Source organism: Struthio camelus, chromosome 5 (assembly GCF_040807025.1).
Source record: "Struthio camelus isolate bStrCam1 chromosome 5, bStrCam1.hap1, whole genome shotgun sequence".
NCBI lineage: Eukaryota > Metazoa > Chordata > Aves > Struthioniformes > Struthionidae > Struthio > Struthio camelus.
Window position 1 is genome coordinate 27,698,062 of NC_090946.1, and position 18,684 is coordinate 27,716,745.

The following is an 18,684-nucleotide window of genomic DNA, read 5'->3' on the forward strand; positions in this document are numbered from 1 at the left end:
CAGTAAAGGTATCTAAGCAAGCTAGCCTTCCTAGTGCTTCTGTGTTTTGCGATCACCTTCACTGGGTGTTATCCACTCAGTGATGTGCTGAAGTTTGTGTAGACCTAAGTTAGCTTTTGCTAGCTTAGACTTTACTGCTGTGACTATAGCTGGAGCAGTGTGTTTTATGTGTTTGTTGCTGAAACCTTTTTAATATATAAATTTCATAAGTATATGAAAAAATATTCTTTGGTTATAAAAAGATAAATGCGTAAGAAACTGCCTGAATTGCATGATTTCTAGCAATGTTCTTTCTGGGTAGCATATTTTAAGTCTTTTATACCAGATACATTTAAAAATTCTCTTGATACTAAAGGCAATCTGCCTGGCTTCCACACAGTATTTGTGAAAATTGTACAAGCAGCCACTGGTTTTCTTTTGAAAGTTCAGTAAAGAGTAAGCCAAATTGTGCACTTCTGGAACAAGCCAAGTAAGTAAACTTTGAAATGAAGTCTGATCACTTGTTAAAAACTTATAAACTGTTTTTAAGCATATTTGAGTATCACACAAAGGGTTGGAATTGGCAGGGAGCAGAGAGGAGTAGTATATTCACATAAGCTAATTTATGTCACCTTTCTTAGTTATCTGACTTAGAAGTCCAAGTCTTTCATATAAGTAAATGGAATCTTTGGACAATAAATCAGAGCTGTGTGAAAGCCTTGGCTTCTAATTCATATACCTAGAATTGACCTCTTGGGCTGCCCCTCTTATATAGAGTTGGTGCTATTTGTAAGATCAGTAGTTTTTCAGACGGTTATTCAGTCAGAGAGACTTCAAATTAGTGGAGTTATACAGTGATTGTTGCTGGGCTGTTGTCTGTTTTAACAGTATTTGTGCCCTCATTTGAAATTTTGGATTTGGGGCAATTATCTATGGTAAGATAAGCCATATGGGCCTTATTTGGTAATCTGTTTGGTGTCTGTCATAATGCAGGTTGTGGGACTGGAGTGTGCTCAAGTGTATTGCAGGTACTCAGTACCTTAGCATGTAATCATTTGCTAAATTGGAGAAAGGTATCTCTACTTTATTTGATTTACTAAGTAATCAGTTGTTTTTCACTTATTGTATCAAGCTGCATCCTTTACTTAAAATCTTCAAATTAAATAATGGTTTATGCTGGCTTTTTATTTTAGTTCATGCATTTAAAACCTGGAACTCAGATAAGAAGATAGTTTCAGAATAAATTCAGTATGTTATTTGTAAGTGGAGCAACACATTAGCATTGAGTTCACAACAGATCATATCGCTTTTATTCCATCTTACAAGCTTAGCAGCACAAACAGAATAATCAACATATTATTTGGCTGTCATCTGCTGAACAGAAACCAGAGATCACAAGGAGGTTTTCCCTAGCTGCAGTGATGGCCTTTTTGTTCCAGGCCCCCATCTGGGAGGGCCGTGGTGTGTTATCATATGGAACGCGGGGTTTTCTGTAATCTGCTTAGCTGCACTGCAGTTTGAATCTTCATTCCATGTTTGTGTAATTTATAATTTTAATGAGACCATGGCTCTTGTGGGCTTTGAAATATATTAAAAGCTCTTTTGTGCATATGCTTTTGTTCTTGCTTAATAGGCTCAGTGTATTTAAAACTGATGAATTTTTATTCATGGATTTGGATGTCTGGGGATTAACTTAGACTGAATATCATTGCACTCAACTATTGATGTTTGGAAAGTTTTTTGTTTCTTAATACTTGTATCTGAGAGTGGAGGAGAACTTACGGAACTTATGTTTTATATATATTATACCTCAGGAAAAAAAAACTCATAAAATTTTGCAGCAATGAGATAAAGTACTGATTAAAATATATTTTTTAAGTGCAGTGTAACTTGTGTTGTGAAAAATAAGCAAGTAATTGAGTCCATGTACATATATTTTAAAGCTTAAAAATACAGCAGTTTGGGAAAGCTGTCAAATTTTCGTACTAGCAGTAACAAGTACTCACTTTGTGTTTTCATCTGTTCAGGTAAGCTGAAGAATCTGAATGCTTGAGTCACTTCTGCCTGAATGTGTATTCTTTTTCACCTGTTTTTTAACTCGTTCTGTTATGCAGAGGATGCATAAGACATTTCATTGGAAGATTGTGCTCTTAACTGAGAAGTATTGATGAAGAACATAGTGATTTTTTTTTAATATTGTTATATTTTCTGACAGTCCTAAAATTGGCTTTGTGTTTTGCATTTGTATTTTTCAAATGTTTAATAATAGCTCTGATTTACTATTTATTTTAACATCTCGTATTGTGTGATTATGGTTTTAATAGTTTAAGTGAACAGCCTCTTTACTTGTTCAGCACATGTGGCCCATGGACAACTTTATTCTCTGTAGGGTCATGGGCTTTAAGTGCCTGATGTGAAAACAGGACTTAAATTCTTTGTCTTAGTTAACTAATATTCATTTAAAATGTTTACTGTACATGTCTATTCATATCTTAAGAAAGTGAACTTTTTGAAATCTAGGTTAGATGCATGTAGCTTGGTGTATAGTTGTTTGACACTTTTGGCATGGACACAGTATATTTTTGTCAATCGCCAGCAAAGCGACTGTGCTGTCTGTCTACACCCTTGGCACAGATGACCTAGCTTTGACATTGTTTCAGAAAAATGTTACGAGAATGTTTCAGCACCCCTCAGAGGCTCAAACTTGCCATGTATGACCATGCCCTTGCTCAGCTGTTTGGATTTTCCCTGTTCAGCCAAGGCAAGTATATAGAGTTGCAGAGGAAGGTAGAACCCCTGGAACGCATCTGACCGTTGATAAAGCATTTTATACAGGGTTGTGGAATTGTTGGGAGTTGCCTCCCAAAGGTAAAAAGAACTAGTGAGAACTATTTGAAATCTATTTTGAAAAATTGCTTGTTCTCATATAGGTAGTCTCTACCTGTATGCCTCTGTTTGAAGGGCTGCATTATGAGAATTTGTACTTACAGGATTAAGCTCCTTGTTAGCTGAGATTGGTAGAGGAAGGAGCACTTGTTGGAGACAAGCTGTCAGTACCTGGTAGAGGTAATATGGAAAAATAATCTTGTCCTCCAGAGTATCACCCAAACTCTTTTGAATTTGCCAGACTCAATTCAGTGCATCTTTTGGAGAAGAAAATGGCTAGAAATAGAGTCAAGTTCTGCCTGACCCCTGAAAGGAAAACTCTTTCGAAAATTGTTCCTTATTTTGCTTTAGATGTTTGGAATCCTCAGGTGATTATAATTAGATGATTTAAAATATTTTATACTTATAAAGTTGCGTATTTGATACTGGAAGAATCTTTCCCAATGAACATGACGGACACCTTTCACTCATCTAGTGCATGCAGCATTGATTTCTTGTGGAAGTTTTAAAATATACTTAAATTTCATACAAATGACAGTTGTGACACAAATATTTCAAAGCCTAGTCAGTTTTTCTTGTTGTTTGTTTGTTTTGTTAAGTAATAACTCCACACTAACTCTTAGGGAAAAACATGATGCAAGCTATGGTGTTACATTGTAAGAGGAAAGGTGTTTGGTTAGGAGGAAAGTATGCAATAAAGGGGTTTCTGTTAGCTGGGAAAAATCAATGAACTAACTGTAAGTAATCTGAAAATTCTGAATAGAAATTATGTAAGCTTTGAAAAATATTAAATAAAATATGACCTGGAGTGTTTTATAATAGTCAAAGAAGTCTATTTAGTATAAAGTCCAATAATGGTTTAGCCACACTTTCATTGGCTGCTATTCTGATTCTCCTGCATTTAAAATGTGAGTCGTGTATGTTAAACTGTCTTCTACACAGTGCCGTTGGTTATATGGAGATGATAAATCTGCTCATTGATTTCTTAATTTTATTATGTACACAGTTAATTGTAATCCAAGATTACAGCAAACAAGATGTTAATTTCTAGACAATCTCTGTACATGTCACTCGGAGTGTTATTGTTACAGAAGCAAAGAATAAAAAGAGAATAACATTTGTGCTATCCTCATAGGAGCTGTCAATAAAAGATGTAATAGGGGATTTAGGAATCTGGAAATGGCCAACTAATTTATGTGAATCTATTTTATTTCGGCTAGAAAGACCAAGCTCTGTTTCGTCTGCACTGCATATTGCAGAGCACAGGCTGTCTATAGAAAACCAGGCGGCTGCATATGGATAGTCCCTTGATATCATTCACTTGCTGTGTAATCTTATTATGCAAAGTTCTAATCTTCACCTAGAATGAATGCCTCTGGGTCAGAATATAGTCATATCGGGGTTTTTGAGGTCATGTTTTGTGATCCTTAGCTTATTCTTCTAAGTAGGGCTGGGATTTAAAGAGTATTCCCCAGACACTAGCAGAGATAGACAGCAAAACCTGCTGCCTTTTTGGAAGACAAGACCAACATGAGGTCCCTGGTAGGATTAAACTTGATTTGTAGCTGTAGGATTTTTTAACAGATGTATTATTGGACAGGGAATAGGGGGCCACCAGCACAGCGAAATTGGATCACGATTGGCATTCTCAGGGAGTCCTCTGGCTGCTAAAACAGCAGCTGCATGTGGATTTGACTTCTTTCAGGTGAAGCGACTTCCAGTCATTTGGAAAGGATGGGATGAAAAGGAACCTTGGTGATAATTTTGATGTCTGCAAGATTTAGTACCAGTGTAATGGGATTATCAGTAACACCTTCACTGCAGAAAAAGCCACCTGGCGCTATAACTGGCAGCAACTGAGAACTAATCCTTTCCCATCTCTTGGATGTCATTCACGAGGCTCAAAGTGATTCCTACCCTGCTAGCTGTGATTAATTTTATAAACAAACAAAAAAAACCAAATCAAATGACGAAGGCGTAGGCTATATAAGGAAAAATGAACAGCGTATAATAGTAATTACATTTTGCATTTTATTTGCTACAGGGGATAAGCTATACTGTTCCAGTAAAATACCAAATTGTATTCTACATTATAAGTATGGATGCGTGAATTTTTTTTTAACTGTCTATTTTCAGTTTAAAAACAAAGTTTTAAATAAGTAGCAGGTAGTACCTGGAAGCGATTACAGCATGTTTTATGGTAATAGTACTGTGATGAGGATGTTTATCCCAACAGTTCCATTGAATTTTCAAGGAGCCTGTGATTTAAATAATTTGTTTTATTGTGCTTAATGCTCTTAAGTTGTATCTGATGGCATTGCCTGCTGACAGGACTTGGTATTAAAATGAATTGTGTGATGTGGAAAAAGTGTTCATCCATATGCCTTTTTTAATCTATAAAGCATCATTATTTAAAAAAACCTACTGATAAACAGTTTTTTGAGGAAACAATTTACCATTTTACTAATATTTAAACTGGAGCAAGTGTGATATACAAATTCTGTAGGGTTTTTTTTGCCTTTTTTTTTTTTTTTTTTGACAGGGCTTACTCTGTGAGTAGACTAGAATCATTCACATGTTAACTAGGAAGTTACAGCTTCTTACAGATTCTAAGACTTGGAAACTTTGGAAATTGTAGTTATTCTGTGGTCTGTGAAGTAATCGTTAGATGTCCTCTAAAGATGGACGTGTCTTAATGTTAACTGAAGAGTTCTTTCTTTTTTTTAATCTTGTTAGTTTCAAACTGTGTATAATATAGATATTATATGTATACCTTAATTTGAAATGAACTTTTATGAGCAGTGGTAGCAATTGAGCCTTATATAAACATTAACAGTATTTTTCATAACTATTATGATCATTCTTTAGCCTGAGCACTTGTGCCAAATTTGTAAAGTGAGACCGATGACATCTCTGTCTCATGGGCTAAGAATTTATTTTAATAGAGATTGCAAATTGCCGAGTAATTCAGAGCCCATTAATGAGAAAATTGAGATTACTTAACTCATGTGCTGTCCTCTTGGTTAGTTCTATAGCATGACAGCTAGAGTAGTAGGTAAAGCTCACTCTGTTGGGCCCTGTGTTTCCCTGAAAAACTTACAAATCCATCCTTCCTAATTCAAAATTGTTCATATCATTTGGGCTTCCGGGGAAAAAAAAAATCAGTTGCAAATATTCAGCAATATTTTGAAGCTTATTTACAGATACATATAGATGTTTGTGGTTCTAATTATTAAAAAAAAAAAAAAAGGCCTGATAACACTCTTGGCATGAGAGAGACTTACATTTACTCTGGATGAGGAATCTGTCATTACTATTTCGTTTAGCAGTCGACAATACCTACGTACCCTGCCCAATGTAATGCAACCAAAAGATTTTAGGTAAAAGGGAATTGTATAGGACTTATGATATCCAGAAGTGGCCGAACTCTCGACTGTCCTAATGTATTAACATAATCTTTTTGAATAGCGTGAATCTGACATATAGGATGGTTGCATGGTCTCTTTCTGTTTGCCTCAGTGAGAAACAATATGGAGCTGTCTTTCTAGCAATTGCTGTAAGAAGTACTGGTGGTGTACTTCTCTTGTGAGACAGTTGTGATCATTAATTCACAGTAGTTGTGCAGTTCTGATTGATTTGCTGTCGCTCAATCTTTCTTTTATCAGCTGTAAAACATAATTTTGAGTTCACAATGACTCTGCCTCTGAGAGCAAGGAATTACCTCATATTTTTCAGTGTATTGCATTGAGAAGAGCAAATCACTTTCCTGGATCTCCAGAATAACTTTTGCTGAAAGTGCATTCGTTTACAGTGAAGCAGTGTCAGTTTACACAAGGTGTCCTTCAGTGGCAGTGTCCTAGGCACTGCACGTGATAATGAAACAGTTCAAGATTTTTTTGTTTTCTGTTGTGTTTTGGTTCGTTGCTGTGAAAACTGTTAGCTAATATTAGGAATGATGAATCTCAGATTGGTTTAAATTGACTTATTCTGGAGATTTTTTTGTGTAAAAAATGGAAGTAATCTTTTTTCGAACTATGAAGTGAGCTGGTTAGGGAATACTCTTCCCCAAGAATGCCTTTTTTTTTTTTCCCCCCTCATTATAAATAAATACCAAATGTGAAGAACAAAAGCTACTTTTAATTGTATTCAGGCAAAATTCTCGTTAACTGTTATAGAAAGCTGTAGATAGAAACTATATGCACTTTTAAATTCACATATGTTAAGTAGCTAAACAACAGGAAATACAGAATAGGAGGTCTGTACTTCATTATTAAGTAGGCCACGTTCTGCGTGTAGAGCTTTTTCTTTTTGACTTACTGCATTAGTTTAAAGAGCTTTATTGATCAGTTTAAAGAGTAGGAAAGGAATCTTGCCATGGTTTTAATTCATGGCAGAACTGCTACCGAGTTTAAATGGGGCAAGTATCTTGCAGAATGTAAAACTTGTTTCAGTACTTATGTTTTCCACTTTCTTAAGTAAGAGTAACTGTGAAATCTTCATTTGGCGCTAAAAATACTATTTTATTTTCTCATAAAAATTGGATAAAGAAACACTACTTAGGTTAGCATTCCAGTAATTTCAGTTAGTCATTGGGGTTTAACTTAAAAATTTGTTTGTGGCAACCAGATGATGTTTACAGTGGCTTTTTCTTTGGTAAAGGACTTATGCTGCTCTACTGTATCCGAGAATAGAAAAGCTTAAGACCTTGTATATGCAAGTGTTGTAGTAATGAAAGTATACTGAAAGGAAAACTCTGTGAAAATTCTAGGATTCCTATCAACAACTGTATTCTGTTAATATATGTGGCCTTATTTAGGCAAGCTGTTTTCATCCCAGTGACGTGGCTGTTTGTCCCGCGCTCTGTTTAGTTCTTCAAGCCTTTGTTCACTTAAATTTCTCTCAAGTCACTTAGAGTTTCAGTTAACCATTTGATTATTCCTGTTTTCTGTGATTTTAATTTTAGTTGTGAAACACCTTCAAATCATTTTGAATAGTCTTGATGCTTCTCTGTTTTGCTGTTGAGTGTTCGGTTTTAAATACGGGTGCTTGGAAAAAGCCAATGATTTAAGTTACGTTGTGTTCATATGATAAAAACAAATCTCACAAGTGTAATCTTAAATCTGCATACTTTTAAAAAGAAATAAAACAGCACCATTTCCTATTTCAAGGTGTTTACAATAAAAAAGACCTTAATTGTTGTTCTCCTGAATAGTTCTCAAAAATACTTGAGGCTTTGTAAAGATATCTATGTATTAAAATAGCACCAAGATGCTGCATGGTAGCAGCTCGGACTGAATTTTATTTTTGATCAGATGTCAGCACTTTCACTTCAAGATATCTAATGTGCGCTAATCCGGGGAAGTATTTCAAGTGCAGGATGGAGTTCTGTGCTGGATAGGGTCCTTAATTCTGCATCTTTGTGTAAAACGACATTAACGTACTGCCATTCGACTGTATCACTGATATCTGTAGTATAAGCTGCCAGTCATCTGGGGTGAATTCTCTGGGCAGAGAATGAACCCTAGCTATTTTTATGCCCCTGGCTGCAGTGCTGTGTTTATTGTACATGCAGTAGAGAACACAAGGAGACAAGACAGGCCCTGTTCTTGCTGCTATTGCTGTTGCAGCTGCCTCTGTTGTCCGTGATTGTACATACAGTCATGCAGTCATCAAGGCTGCGAACAGATAAATATGTTTTAGCGGCTTAATTTATGAATATTGTGTGCTGTCTCTGTTTTTGCTTCATTCCAATTGCCCCATTCATATTTGATTGGATAAAGGACAACTGAATGCGACATATCCCCTCATATCTTCTCTGTTTTTAGGTAGTCAGAGTTTCTTTACTCTTTGCTTTTTTTCCTTGCTTTGGAAGCTCCAGTATGGCTAACTACCTGAGTTTACAGTATGTTGTAGAAATCCAAACAGAAAGTCAAAGCTTGCGTTTAAAGATGTGATTACAGCTTTCCAGTTTCCATTCATCTAAGCCTGGTGGAGGGGAGGATGTTCTGGTAACTACTGCAGATATCTAGACATGTGGCAGGTAAGCTTGTCTGCAGACTTGAGTAGCAGAAGCCCAGCTGAGTGAGCAGACACCATGCCCTCCCATTCATTTCTCCGGTCTTGAGAAGTTTTCTTTGTTTCAGCTCTTACTCCCAGTAAGGAGCTGGGGAAGGGGTCAAGTATTGTATATGTGGAAGTGTCTGTGTAGTAAATCAAAAACTTCTTGATGGCATTTTAGTGTAAAGTATATGCATCTTCAGATATATTGGATTATTTTGTTGTTTGTATTCACTGCTCTTTTAAAATGATTGACCCTTGCATGGTTGTTAAAATACAGAACATAGTTTTACAAACATTAAATTGTTTGTTATCAAATGAATTATGTTCTTCTGTTTTAATACAGACTAGAATCAGCTGAAGGACGTAATACTGTACCATGTTTCTCAATGTCCTAGGAAAAACCTTTCGATTTCTTGGGTATACTGTGCAATATGGCTGCATAGCGCATTGTGCCTTTGAGTACCTTGGAGGAATTGTTGTGGTAACTTTTCATTTTCATGATATTTAAAAAGAAAACACTGTAATACTGAAACTGTTGTATGTGATAATGCCCATATTTTCGTTTTATTCACTTTTGAAAACTTACAAAGGAATTTAAAGCAATAATGTGTTTAGTGAATCCTTGTTTTTTGAAGGCAGGTCCTCGCCTGCCTTAGAAAAGTTATTCCAGCTTAGGCTTTTGTATTTTTTGCCAAGATATTGTTTCAGGAGTCACTGAAGCCATTGGGAAACAACACCATGAAGCATTTTGCAGAAAGTACTTATTTCAGGAAGACTGGAGTCACAAATAGTGCCTTAAGAAACGTGTTGTTTCCGACTCCAGGCAGGGCGCTAGCTGTTTTGGGCAGCCCCACACATACAGTTCTAAACCTAGCAGATATCGCTCCTGGCTCTGGTGGATTTTGGCTGCGAGCTGCTCTTGCAGCTTCTGTGACGCTTCCCTTTCCCAGAGGCTGAAGAAAGGGGTAAACTGGCAGAACCCCGAGTGCTGCTTCGAATACTTTCCTGCAGATGAGGTGCTGACATGATTCCTGGGGGACTGTTAGAACCTAGCACAGTTTGTAAACAATCATGGACTAGTATAGAGCTATACGAAAGCTAAGAGCTTTAGAGGCTGTCCTTGCTGCCTTTTAAATGTATAAAATGTTCCTTGGAGGATTTCATGTATTTTTTAGATTGTTTTTTGCGTTATGCCTTTGGTGATTTATTAGCAAATAATCTGAACATTCATGTATTTTGGATAAGAAATAATTGGCAAATAGTAATTTTTTTTCATTTATTTTTAATTTGCAGTGTTCTGGACCATCAATGGAGCCAACAATTCAAAATTCTGATATTGTCTTTTCGGAGAACCTTAGCCGCCACTTTTATTGCATTCAAAAGTATGCTCCTTTGTTCGGACTGGAGTTTACCTTTAGTTTGCCAAAGCCTGCCAATAACTAAAATCTATTCATCCTTTATTTCTCATATATGCCTTTGCTTCTAATTGTAATTTTTCATAAATCTCCTCTGTCTCTTTCTGAGGAAAGACAGAGTAATTCTTTCGCTTTTAGCAAACAGCATTGTCCAGAAAATGGAGAATTAACCATGCTTTTCTAAACCAGTTCTATTCATGTGAAACTACACTGCATGTGACTTCTCATCTCTAGGCAATTCTGATTTAACTTTAAATCAAGCTGTCGGTAGAAGAGTGACCAGCAAGTGCTTTAAGAACCGTTTATCAGCTGTCATCTTATTACTGTGTTACAGAGCACAGCAGGCTTAGGGTCTTTGCACGTTTTCTCGTAGACTGTTTCACTCTACAATCTCATACGTATGATCAGGGGGCAAAAGTAATATAAGGTGTTACAAAACTCAGATTAGACGTTTGAGGTTCCACAGAAGGAATAATATTTGGAGAGAGAATTGCAGGAGTTGCTAAGCATATAGGACCTTGGAGTTTGTTCTGTTCCATATGTATGTAGCAAGAACACCAAGGTAAATTGGCATTAATTTCATTGAGCATTGTCAATTAAAATTAGCATTACATGTTTTATATATGATTCAAACAACAAAAATGAATCTCTCCAAATGTATTTAAAAGACAATGTGCATAGAATTATACACTGAGTAAAACCAAAACTGTAGGCAAGAATTTTCAGCAGAAACAAGTATTTTTAATATAAGGTAATATTTTTAGAGCACACAAATTGATACACATGTATGCAGCCAAATATTCTTTAATATTTAGAGTTCTCGTTTGTTTGTTTGTCTTTTGTTTCTGTTTTTCCCCTCATAGAGGAGATATTGTAATTGTGAAAAGCCCACATGACCCCAAATCAAATATCTGTAAAAGAGTAATTGGCTTGGAAGGGGATAAAGTCTGCACAAGCAACCCTTCAGATTTCCTTAAGAGCCACAGCTATGTAAGTATTAGACTTTCTTACTTTATAAATTAATGATTACTTAAGTAGGACCAGGTAGTCTCTAAAGGACTTGCAATGTTTGAGTGTTATCATAAATATGATGTTCATAAATTATTCTTTTTATGTTTACAGTATAATGTTGTATCTCAGAAACTCTGTTCCTAGCAAGCTGACTTTCTTGATGTCTTTTGTCTCTGTAGGAACTGTAGGCAGATCATACTTTTGCTCTGCCCTTTGCTTAGGTCATCTTCCCTGGAAAAACTCTCTAAAATTCCCTGTATAAAGTACTGTACAAATGTCGGACTCAAGGGCTTGGTCTTAAAGCAAGCCTGTTTCTGTATTTTAAACACTAGAAAGTGAAAAAATTGTCTCTGCATTAGCTTTGAGGATTTTGCTTTCAAAATTATGCTTATAACAATATTTTAATTTAGTTTTCTGAGTATGGTTGGAAAAGCAGTACCTTTCCTAACTTGTCAAAAAAGTCAGATAACAAGATGAAATGGAAAGGAAAAATTATCCTTAAAGCTCACTTGCCCTTACGTAGACAGACTTAACAGGAGAAGTTTGGGAAGATCTATGACAAAAGATTTTCAGCAACTTCTTTTGCTCATGCCAGAAATCAACATCACAAAAAATGTATTTTTTTCTTCAAAAGCCTGTTTGACCATTACCTCTGCTCAGCACCCTGTGGAGACATCAGGTTTTGCACAGTTGTTTTGAGTCTTTAAGATATTCTATTGCCTTCTTACCACTTCATCATCATTAGCGTGAGAAGAAATCTCTGCTTTCATCTGTCCTGTAGATAAAGTCTTGTACTGTGAAGGTAAGAGAATTTTGTGGACTGCTCCGTGCAGCCACCTACTATTTATGATAGTTGAGTCATTTAAGAGTTTAGCTGCCATAAAGATTGCTAACTTCACCAACAAACCTTCAGGTACTATTCCTTCATTTGCCAAGCAGTTGAGTTAACTTAGAGTTGAGGTGGAATCTGCGCTTTTAAAATCAATGGCAAAATTCCTGTCACAATTGTGTCTGTTTCTTCTGTTCCAGTGTTCAGGAAAGACATTTCAGGCACCTGCCTCAAATTTGCCCTTATGATCTGGTGACACCAACATGGGACCTTTTGTTCCTGTCTCTGTTGGACTGTGAAAAGGAAATCATTCTTTGTTGCATCTTAAAGGGGAGGACAGAATCTTTAGTCATATGTTTAATAAATCAAATCGTCTTACTATTCAACTGAGTAAAAACCCTCAGCTTTCTTACTAACTTGAAGAATTTTTCCTAGTTCCTGATGTGAGTAGTAATTTAGGTGAAAAGAGTTTCCTAGAGTAGAATGGCCTGAAATGGAAACCCGAATTCTGTGTACACAAACTGAGTTTCTCTGAGCATCTTGATCCTCACTTGCCTTAGGAAGTTCAGGAAAGGTTTGTGCTGAGCAGGATGTCAGCTATTCTGGAAACCCTGAGAGAATCACACAACTGTCTAGCGGAATGTTTTCTGTCCTATGCATAAGTTTTCTTGTCTTCAATTTTGAAATAAAATGTGAGAAGAAATAGAAGATGAAGAATACAGTAGTCCATTTCCTGTTTTCCTAAATGCATTTTTCTTTAAGGCTAATGTGTGGAAATAAAGCAAAGAAGTGTCATGCAAACTCTCTTAGTTCTTATGCTGTAACAGGCATCCAGAGGAAGAAATGATCTAAATGGAAATACTGAAGTTTGCTATTACAGATCCGTTTTCCTCATGTCTTTAGTGGTTGTCAAAGAGATGGAGCTTTCCATCTGTTCAGAAGCTACTTCCTTTAAAGAAGAGAGTATTTTCAACACAGAAATTTGCACGTTGCACTCATAACTTAGACTGGAGTATTCACCGAGTAATTTTATACTCGTAACTTGCACTGGAGTATTCCCTAAGTAATTTGCTCATGTTTGGGAGTGGGGAGGGCAACTGATAACGTATTCGTTTAGGTACTGGTCTAATTGAGTCCCTTATTTGAGTGAATGCTATGAAATTTCTCTTCTTTCCAATACTGAATTCTTCAAAGTAGCAGCAGCAGATATACAGAGACTGGCTGTTTGTTTTGTTGGTTCTTCCTTGAAAAGAATAAACCCGAGTTAGGTTTTCGAAAGAAAGACTGTAGACACTCTGAGGAAAAGTTTTGGCTAGGATCCCAAATGAGCAGAAGTGGTGCCTGCAGCTTGGAGTGTCTGGCTGTCAGAGAAAGGTATAAACGTAGGCACGCTTTGAGCAAGGACTAGAAATTGTCATATGAGTTTTGTTGTTTCTATTAGGCTAGTAGTGGCTTTTTAATGAGAAATCTGGTAACTGGTATTTGAATGTAGGGACTCAAAGGTGTGTAAGGTCAGAGTATATTGCATTTGCTTTTATGACAACTTGAGTAACTTCTTTTCTTGTTTTGGGAGTGATAGCAAATAGATGCTTGTAAATAGATGTTTGTAAACTTCTTACAGTAAGTACATGAAGCATCAGGTGCCAGAAATATTGATTTAGGCAGTTATTACCTCTGCTTCATCCTTTGTTGGTGTCTTTGGCGTACTTTACAGAACTTAAGCTAATTTAGGCTCAGAAGTACTATTTTATGTGCTGCTTTTCCTGAAGCATAAGAGAATTCTAAAATCAGGTCCTGCTTCCATTCTTTTTTCATTCATGAATATGGTTCTCAGGATGGCTTCTGTATATCAATACGATAATGGAGAACTGTTTAGAATTTGCACTCTGAACTTAAAATTTCACAGATGAGATACTCACTTTCATATAGCAAACAATTGGAGTAGATACCTGTAGCTTTTAAAAAGAACTTCAAAACTAATAAAAATGAAAAATAAAAAAACATACAGCAATTAAATTGAGTAAATTCTTAAAATAAATATTTCAGTAGACTAGAAATACTGTATAGCAGTGACAGTTATGTGAAAGTCTTTATGCTGGTATAAAAATATTTCTGCTGCTATGCTTATACAAAGTGATAATGTTGTTATGAGAAAAACTATTTTAGCCAATGTGCAAAGCTGTACCAAAAAACTTTCTAATGTCCCATCAGTTTGTAATCCAGCAGGCCACATACTGAATTGCTTAGTATAAATTAAGCATGTGCTTAAATTTAATTTAACTAAATTAAGAACTTCATTGCTTTGGGCCCCTTATGGTACATGATACTTCATGTGCCATAGGTTTGAGCTTGTCCATAGAATAATTATGAGGAAAACTTCCTATTTACATGAAAAGGAGAATGAGATTCCTTTTTTGAGTAAGCTGTTATCATATGTATAAACTGTTACAGAAGTTGGGAAAATGGAAGTTTTCTTTTCATTGTCCCTTTTTAGACCTGTGGTATGGAATATGAGCATTAGGCTGATAATTTTTCTGGACATTGTGGGTTTTGTGCTCAGTGCAAATGTTGATAGATATAACTAAGTGTATTTATGTAAATGCTTATTTTAAAACACATTAAATATTTTTACTGTATCAGAAGAAATGCGGTACAAAACCAAAAGTTAACAAGGTAAATAAATACTTCTTAAGGAACATGGTATTCAAATCTAGTTTCTGTTATTTAAAAATATCTTTAGAAGTTTATTCATTTAAACAACAAAATCTAATTACTTGATCACAGTAAAATCCTGAATTGGTCTTTTAAAAAAATCATTTAAAAGGTTAATTTTCATATTTGGGGTTTTATTTCCTATTTTTAAAAATATAATACAGATCCAGGTTTATAATTCAGATTAAGTATCGTATTGTTATATTTGAATTTGTTTTAATGCCATTTACTTTAGCTTTAATTTCTTCAGTACCATATGTTCTTGTGCTGCAGCTCCTATTTACAAATTGAAAAAGTGAGGGGTAAATCATCAGATTAAAACAGCTTGTATGTCATAAACCACCAATATGCTAAGCCTTTGTGTCACTTAAACAGAAGTAGTACCTAATAATGTCACTTAATACAGGTAGGGTCTGTAAATAAGGAACTGCCTTTTGCAAGTCATAGTGATAAAAAGCTGAGATACAAATCCATATCTCAGCAACACCCTGTTGGTAATCAATCACAACACAGCACTAATGCTGTGAGACTAGCTGATGTGGGGGAAGTATGTTTACCTTGTGCTAAAATGAGGTTCATTGCGGAGATGGCATCTCTTCATCCTGTGGTTAACTCTAGAGCTAACATAATTCGGAAGATAATGTATCTTACTATGTTTGCAGATCAGAGAAGTGGTCTTACGCAGCACTGTTAACTCGAACAGTCCTTGTCAACTGCAGTAAGAATACTATATGGGTACTACTATGAATAACGTAATGTTAATGTAAACAGCACAATATATTAATCACTGGACAGTACTTAGATTTTTGGGTGTGCCTGTTGAAGACACTGAAGAGTGGTTTGGTATTCGGAAGAGCTCAGTGCTATTGCATAGGTCTCTCTATTTTCCTAATTACTATTGAGGATATTTTAGAGTACTCAAAACATTAGGCTTTTTTCCTTTGTCTTTAGTATCTTAATAGCTGGCCTATATTACTGATTCAGTATTTCAGTAATCTAAATTGTAATACTTACTGGTTGGGGGTCAGGAAACTTCCTGCTCTTACCTCTTCCCCTCCTTAGCTCTAGAGTTCAAGAGGTTAAGCTGTAGTTTTAAGCAGCAGGTAATGTTAAGTCTCTGGTGCGAAAGGAGAGCTGATTTGGCATATTTGTTTGATATGGACATACATCTTCTCTTTGCAAATCCCCCCATATCCAAGTACAGGGAGTTCACAACAGGAGCTAATCTTGCATCTTCTGAGAAATATATTTTGTTTAAACCTTGTTTTACTTTGTCGAGAGCAAACTATTCCAAGGAAAAAAAAACACAAAGAATTTTACCGTTCTTCTTTTGGATATTTCCAGGTTTTCTTCTGCACAAGCTGATTGGTCTTTTTATCCTTGCAGTTTTGTTTTTGATTCTTCAAGGATATACGAGTGCCACCTCTGCTCTGACTCAACAGCATTGGTCCTGATCACCATAACTTGTCCTTTCGGGTATTCAGTAGTGAACGGTTTTTTGTGGAGGCTTCTGCATTGTTGTGAAGCATAACATCAGGAAGCAGCAAGGGCAGGCTGCTCTGCAAGGAAAGGCAAGGCAGGCCAGGCTAGGGCAGCAACCTCATGGACAGCAGCGCAGTCCCACAGTACCCAGACAAGAAAAGCGAGTGGAGCCCTGTGGCTGTCACACAAGTCCATAGGGATGAAACAGGTCTGAGGCTAAGCCAGGAAGTCATGTTTAAATTCAAGGTTGCAGTAGCACAGATTTTTTTTCAAAGTAGTTGTATAGCTTTTCAGTCCCATTCAGATCAGCTTATTTAATCAATATGCCCTTGATATGAATATTAAATAAGAATACTTACAGAGGTTTAAAAAAACAATGCATGTGTTTGAATTATTATGTAATGCAGTCAGAACTTGACATATTTAACATAGTTGGAACTTTTTGCAGCAGTCAGAAAGTGATACTCAGAGAAAGCCTATCTTGTCTTTCTTTGACTGGCATAGGTATTTCTGATGTGAAAATTCTGTGACCTTTCCTGTAAAGAAGTGAGAGCAGTGGTAGAATTTTTTAAGTCCCAAAGTAAGTTTTCTAAGGAGTAAGAGTAGCTATTGGTACCTTACGCAAAGTTCAGAAGGAGCAACAATTGAGGAGAGGAAGAAAAAAAACCACATTCAAATAACCAGTTGATACACTGACAAACTACGGTAACAACTTTCCCAAAATTACCTTTACTAAAGGAGAACACTCATCAGCTGGTATGCTCACAGGATAGAGAAAAATGTCTTGCAATTTCAAATCTAAGTTAATATACCCTAGCTCCTTTGTATAAAATTCCCCTGTACCATCTGGCTGAACATCATTACCATTGAAGGTTATGCAGTTTTAAGATTGGTTAATAATTAATATCAAAACTTAAAAATAGACAAGTCTTCAAAGGTTACCTCTTTATAAACTTTCTGTTAAAACAATCAATGACTTCTTTTAGAGAATAAATTCATAATATAAATATTTAGTCATAGTTAATTTATGTATAAATGCTAGTAGTGTTTCATTGTCATCTTTTCTCGTAGTGATCTGGTCATAATGTATTGATTTAAGTATATGTATTTAACCATACTGAGCAAAGTATGGTATGTCTTATTCGTAAGGTACTTAAACTGTTCAGTAAGTCAAAGGAAAATGATTAAACCATTTGGAAGTCTGTACAAATTTTAGGTAAATTCATTCTGTTATATACTTTTTAAAAATACTAAATTCCAGGTAATTCAGCTTTTCAGTTATACTGAGTCAGAAGATGTTGAGTTCAGATCTGCTATACTTTGAGGTCTAATGTGGTTGTGACTATTCTGTAGCTTTTTCCAGCACAAAAAGGGAAGAGAAATGTAAAAACTTATGTTGATTTTGAAAATATTGGGGTTGTTAATGTTGGGTTTTTTGTACTAGGAGCTTTTATGTGAACAATCTTTATGGTAAGCCTAGAGAAATGGTGCCTAGAGCAATTGGATGATTAAACAAGAGTATCTGTTAAGTATATTCGCTCTTGATTCTGAATTAATAAAGGATTAAGGAATAGTTATATAAGACTTTAAAATACAGAGTGATAAAACACAACTCTTGCATTTCTAGGGCGTATGTTTTATCCAAACTAGATGCAATTTACTTAAATAAGGCAATTTAATCAGTATTCAGTAAATTTGTCATTTGATATTGTAGGTTCTTTCATCATATTTCACTTTAATCAAGAAAGGTAACACCTGTGGTTTATTCACAAAAGCTGCTTTTGTTAAACGAACACCCGCAGGCCATGAAGCAATTACATTTGTTGCTTGTACCAAAGTAGGAGGCACTTAAATAGACCTTAGTAGGGATAGATGAGAACTTGCAGACTTTATTCTTTTGTCCAGCACTGAGATTAGTTCTTATCATAGCTCAAGAAGGAAGCCTCTGAACTGAAAAGAAAAGATGGGAATGATTTAAAGTTCTTCTTAAGTTTAAAACTTTGATATTGCTGGAGGTGATGTGAATACCTGTGACCTTATGAAAGTTCAGACTTCACCCCTTCCCAGCTGATTGTACCCGTTGATGTTCTTTAACACACACAGACTGCTTAGAATTCCAAAAGGAGAGATCGTAAGAGATTCGTGTTTATAATGTTCCACTTTCTTTATTAAAAATCCCTATCTCTCCATCTTTAGTACACCCCAACAATTTCCCAAAACAAAACAAAGCAAAAAAACTCCACGGAACCCATAATTTCATTTGGATGGTTTGGAGTTTTTTGAGACAAGTTATTTTATCTCTGTTGATCT

The 18,684-nt window shown here is 35.7% G+C and overlaps 1 protein-coding gene across 3 annotated transcripts in view; it reads left to right on the forward strand.

Moving 5' to 3' along the window:
• IMMP1L (inner mitochondrial membrane peptidase subunit 1) overlaps positions 1 to 18,684 on the forward strand; it is a 37,238-nt gene that overhangs the window by 8,114 nt on the left and 10,440 nt on the right. For all 3 annotated transcript variants that reach the window (XM_068945277.1, XM_068945278.1, XM_068945279.1), the window contains 3 exons: positions 9,269 to 9,406; positions 10,219 to 10,307; positions 11,204 to 11,330. In XM_068945277.1, coding sequence (XP_068801378.1) covers positions 9,302 to 9,406; positions 10,219 to 10,307; positions 11,204 to 11,330 — 321 coding nt within the window. In that variant the 5' untranslated portion in view covers positions 9,269 to 9,301. The remainder of the gene's footprint in view (positions 1 to 9,268; positions 9,407 to 10,218; positions 10,308 to 11,203; positions 11,331 to 18,684) is intronic.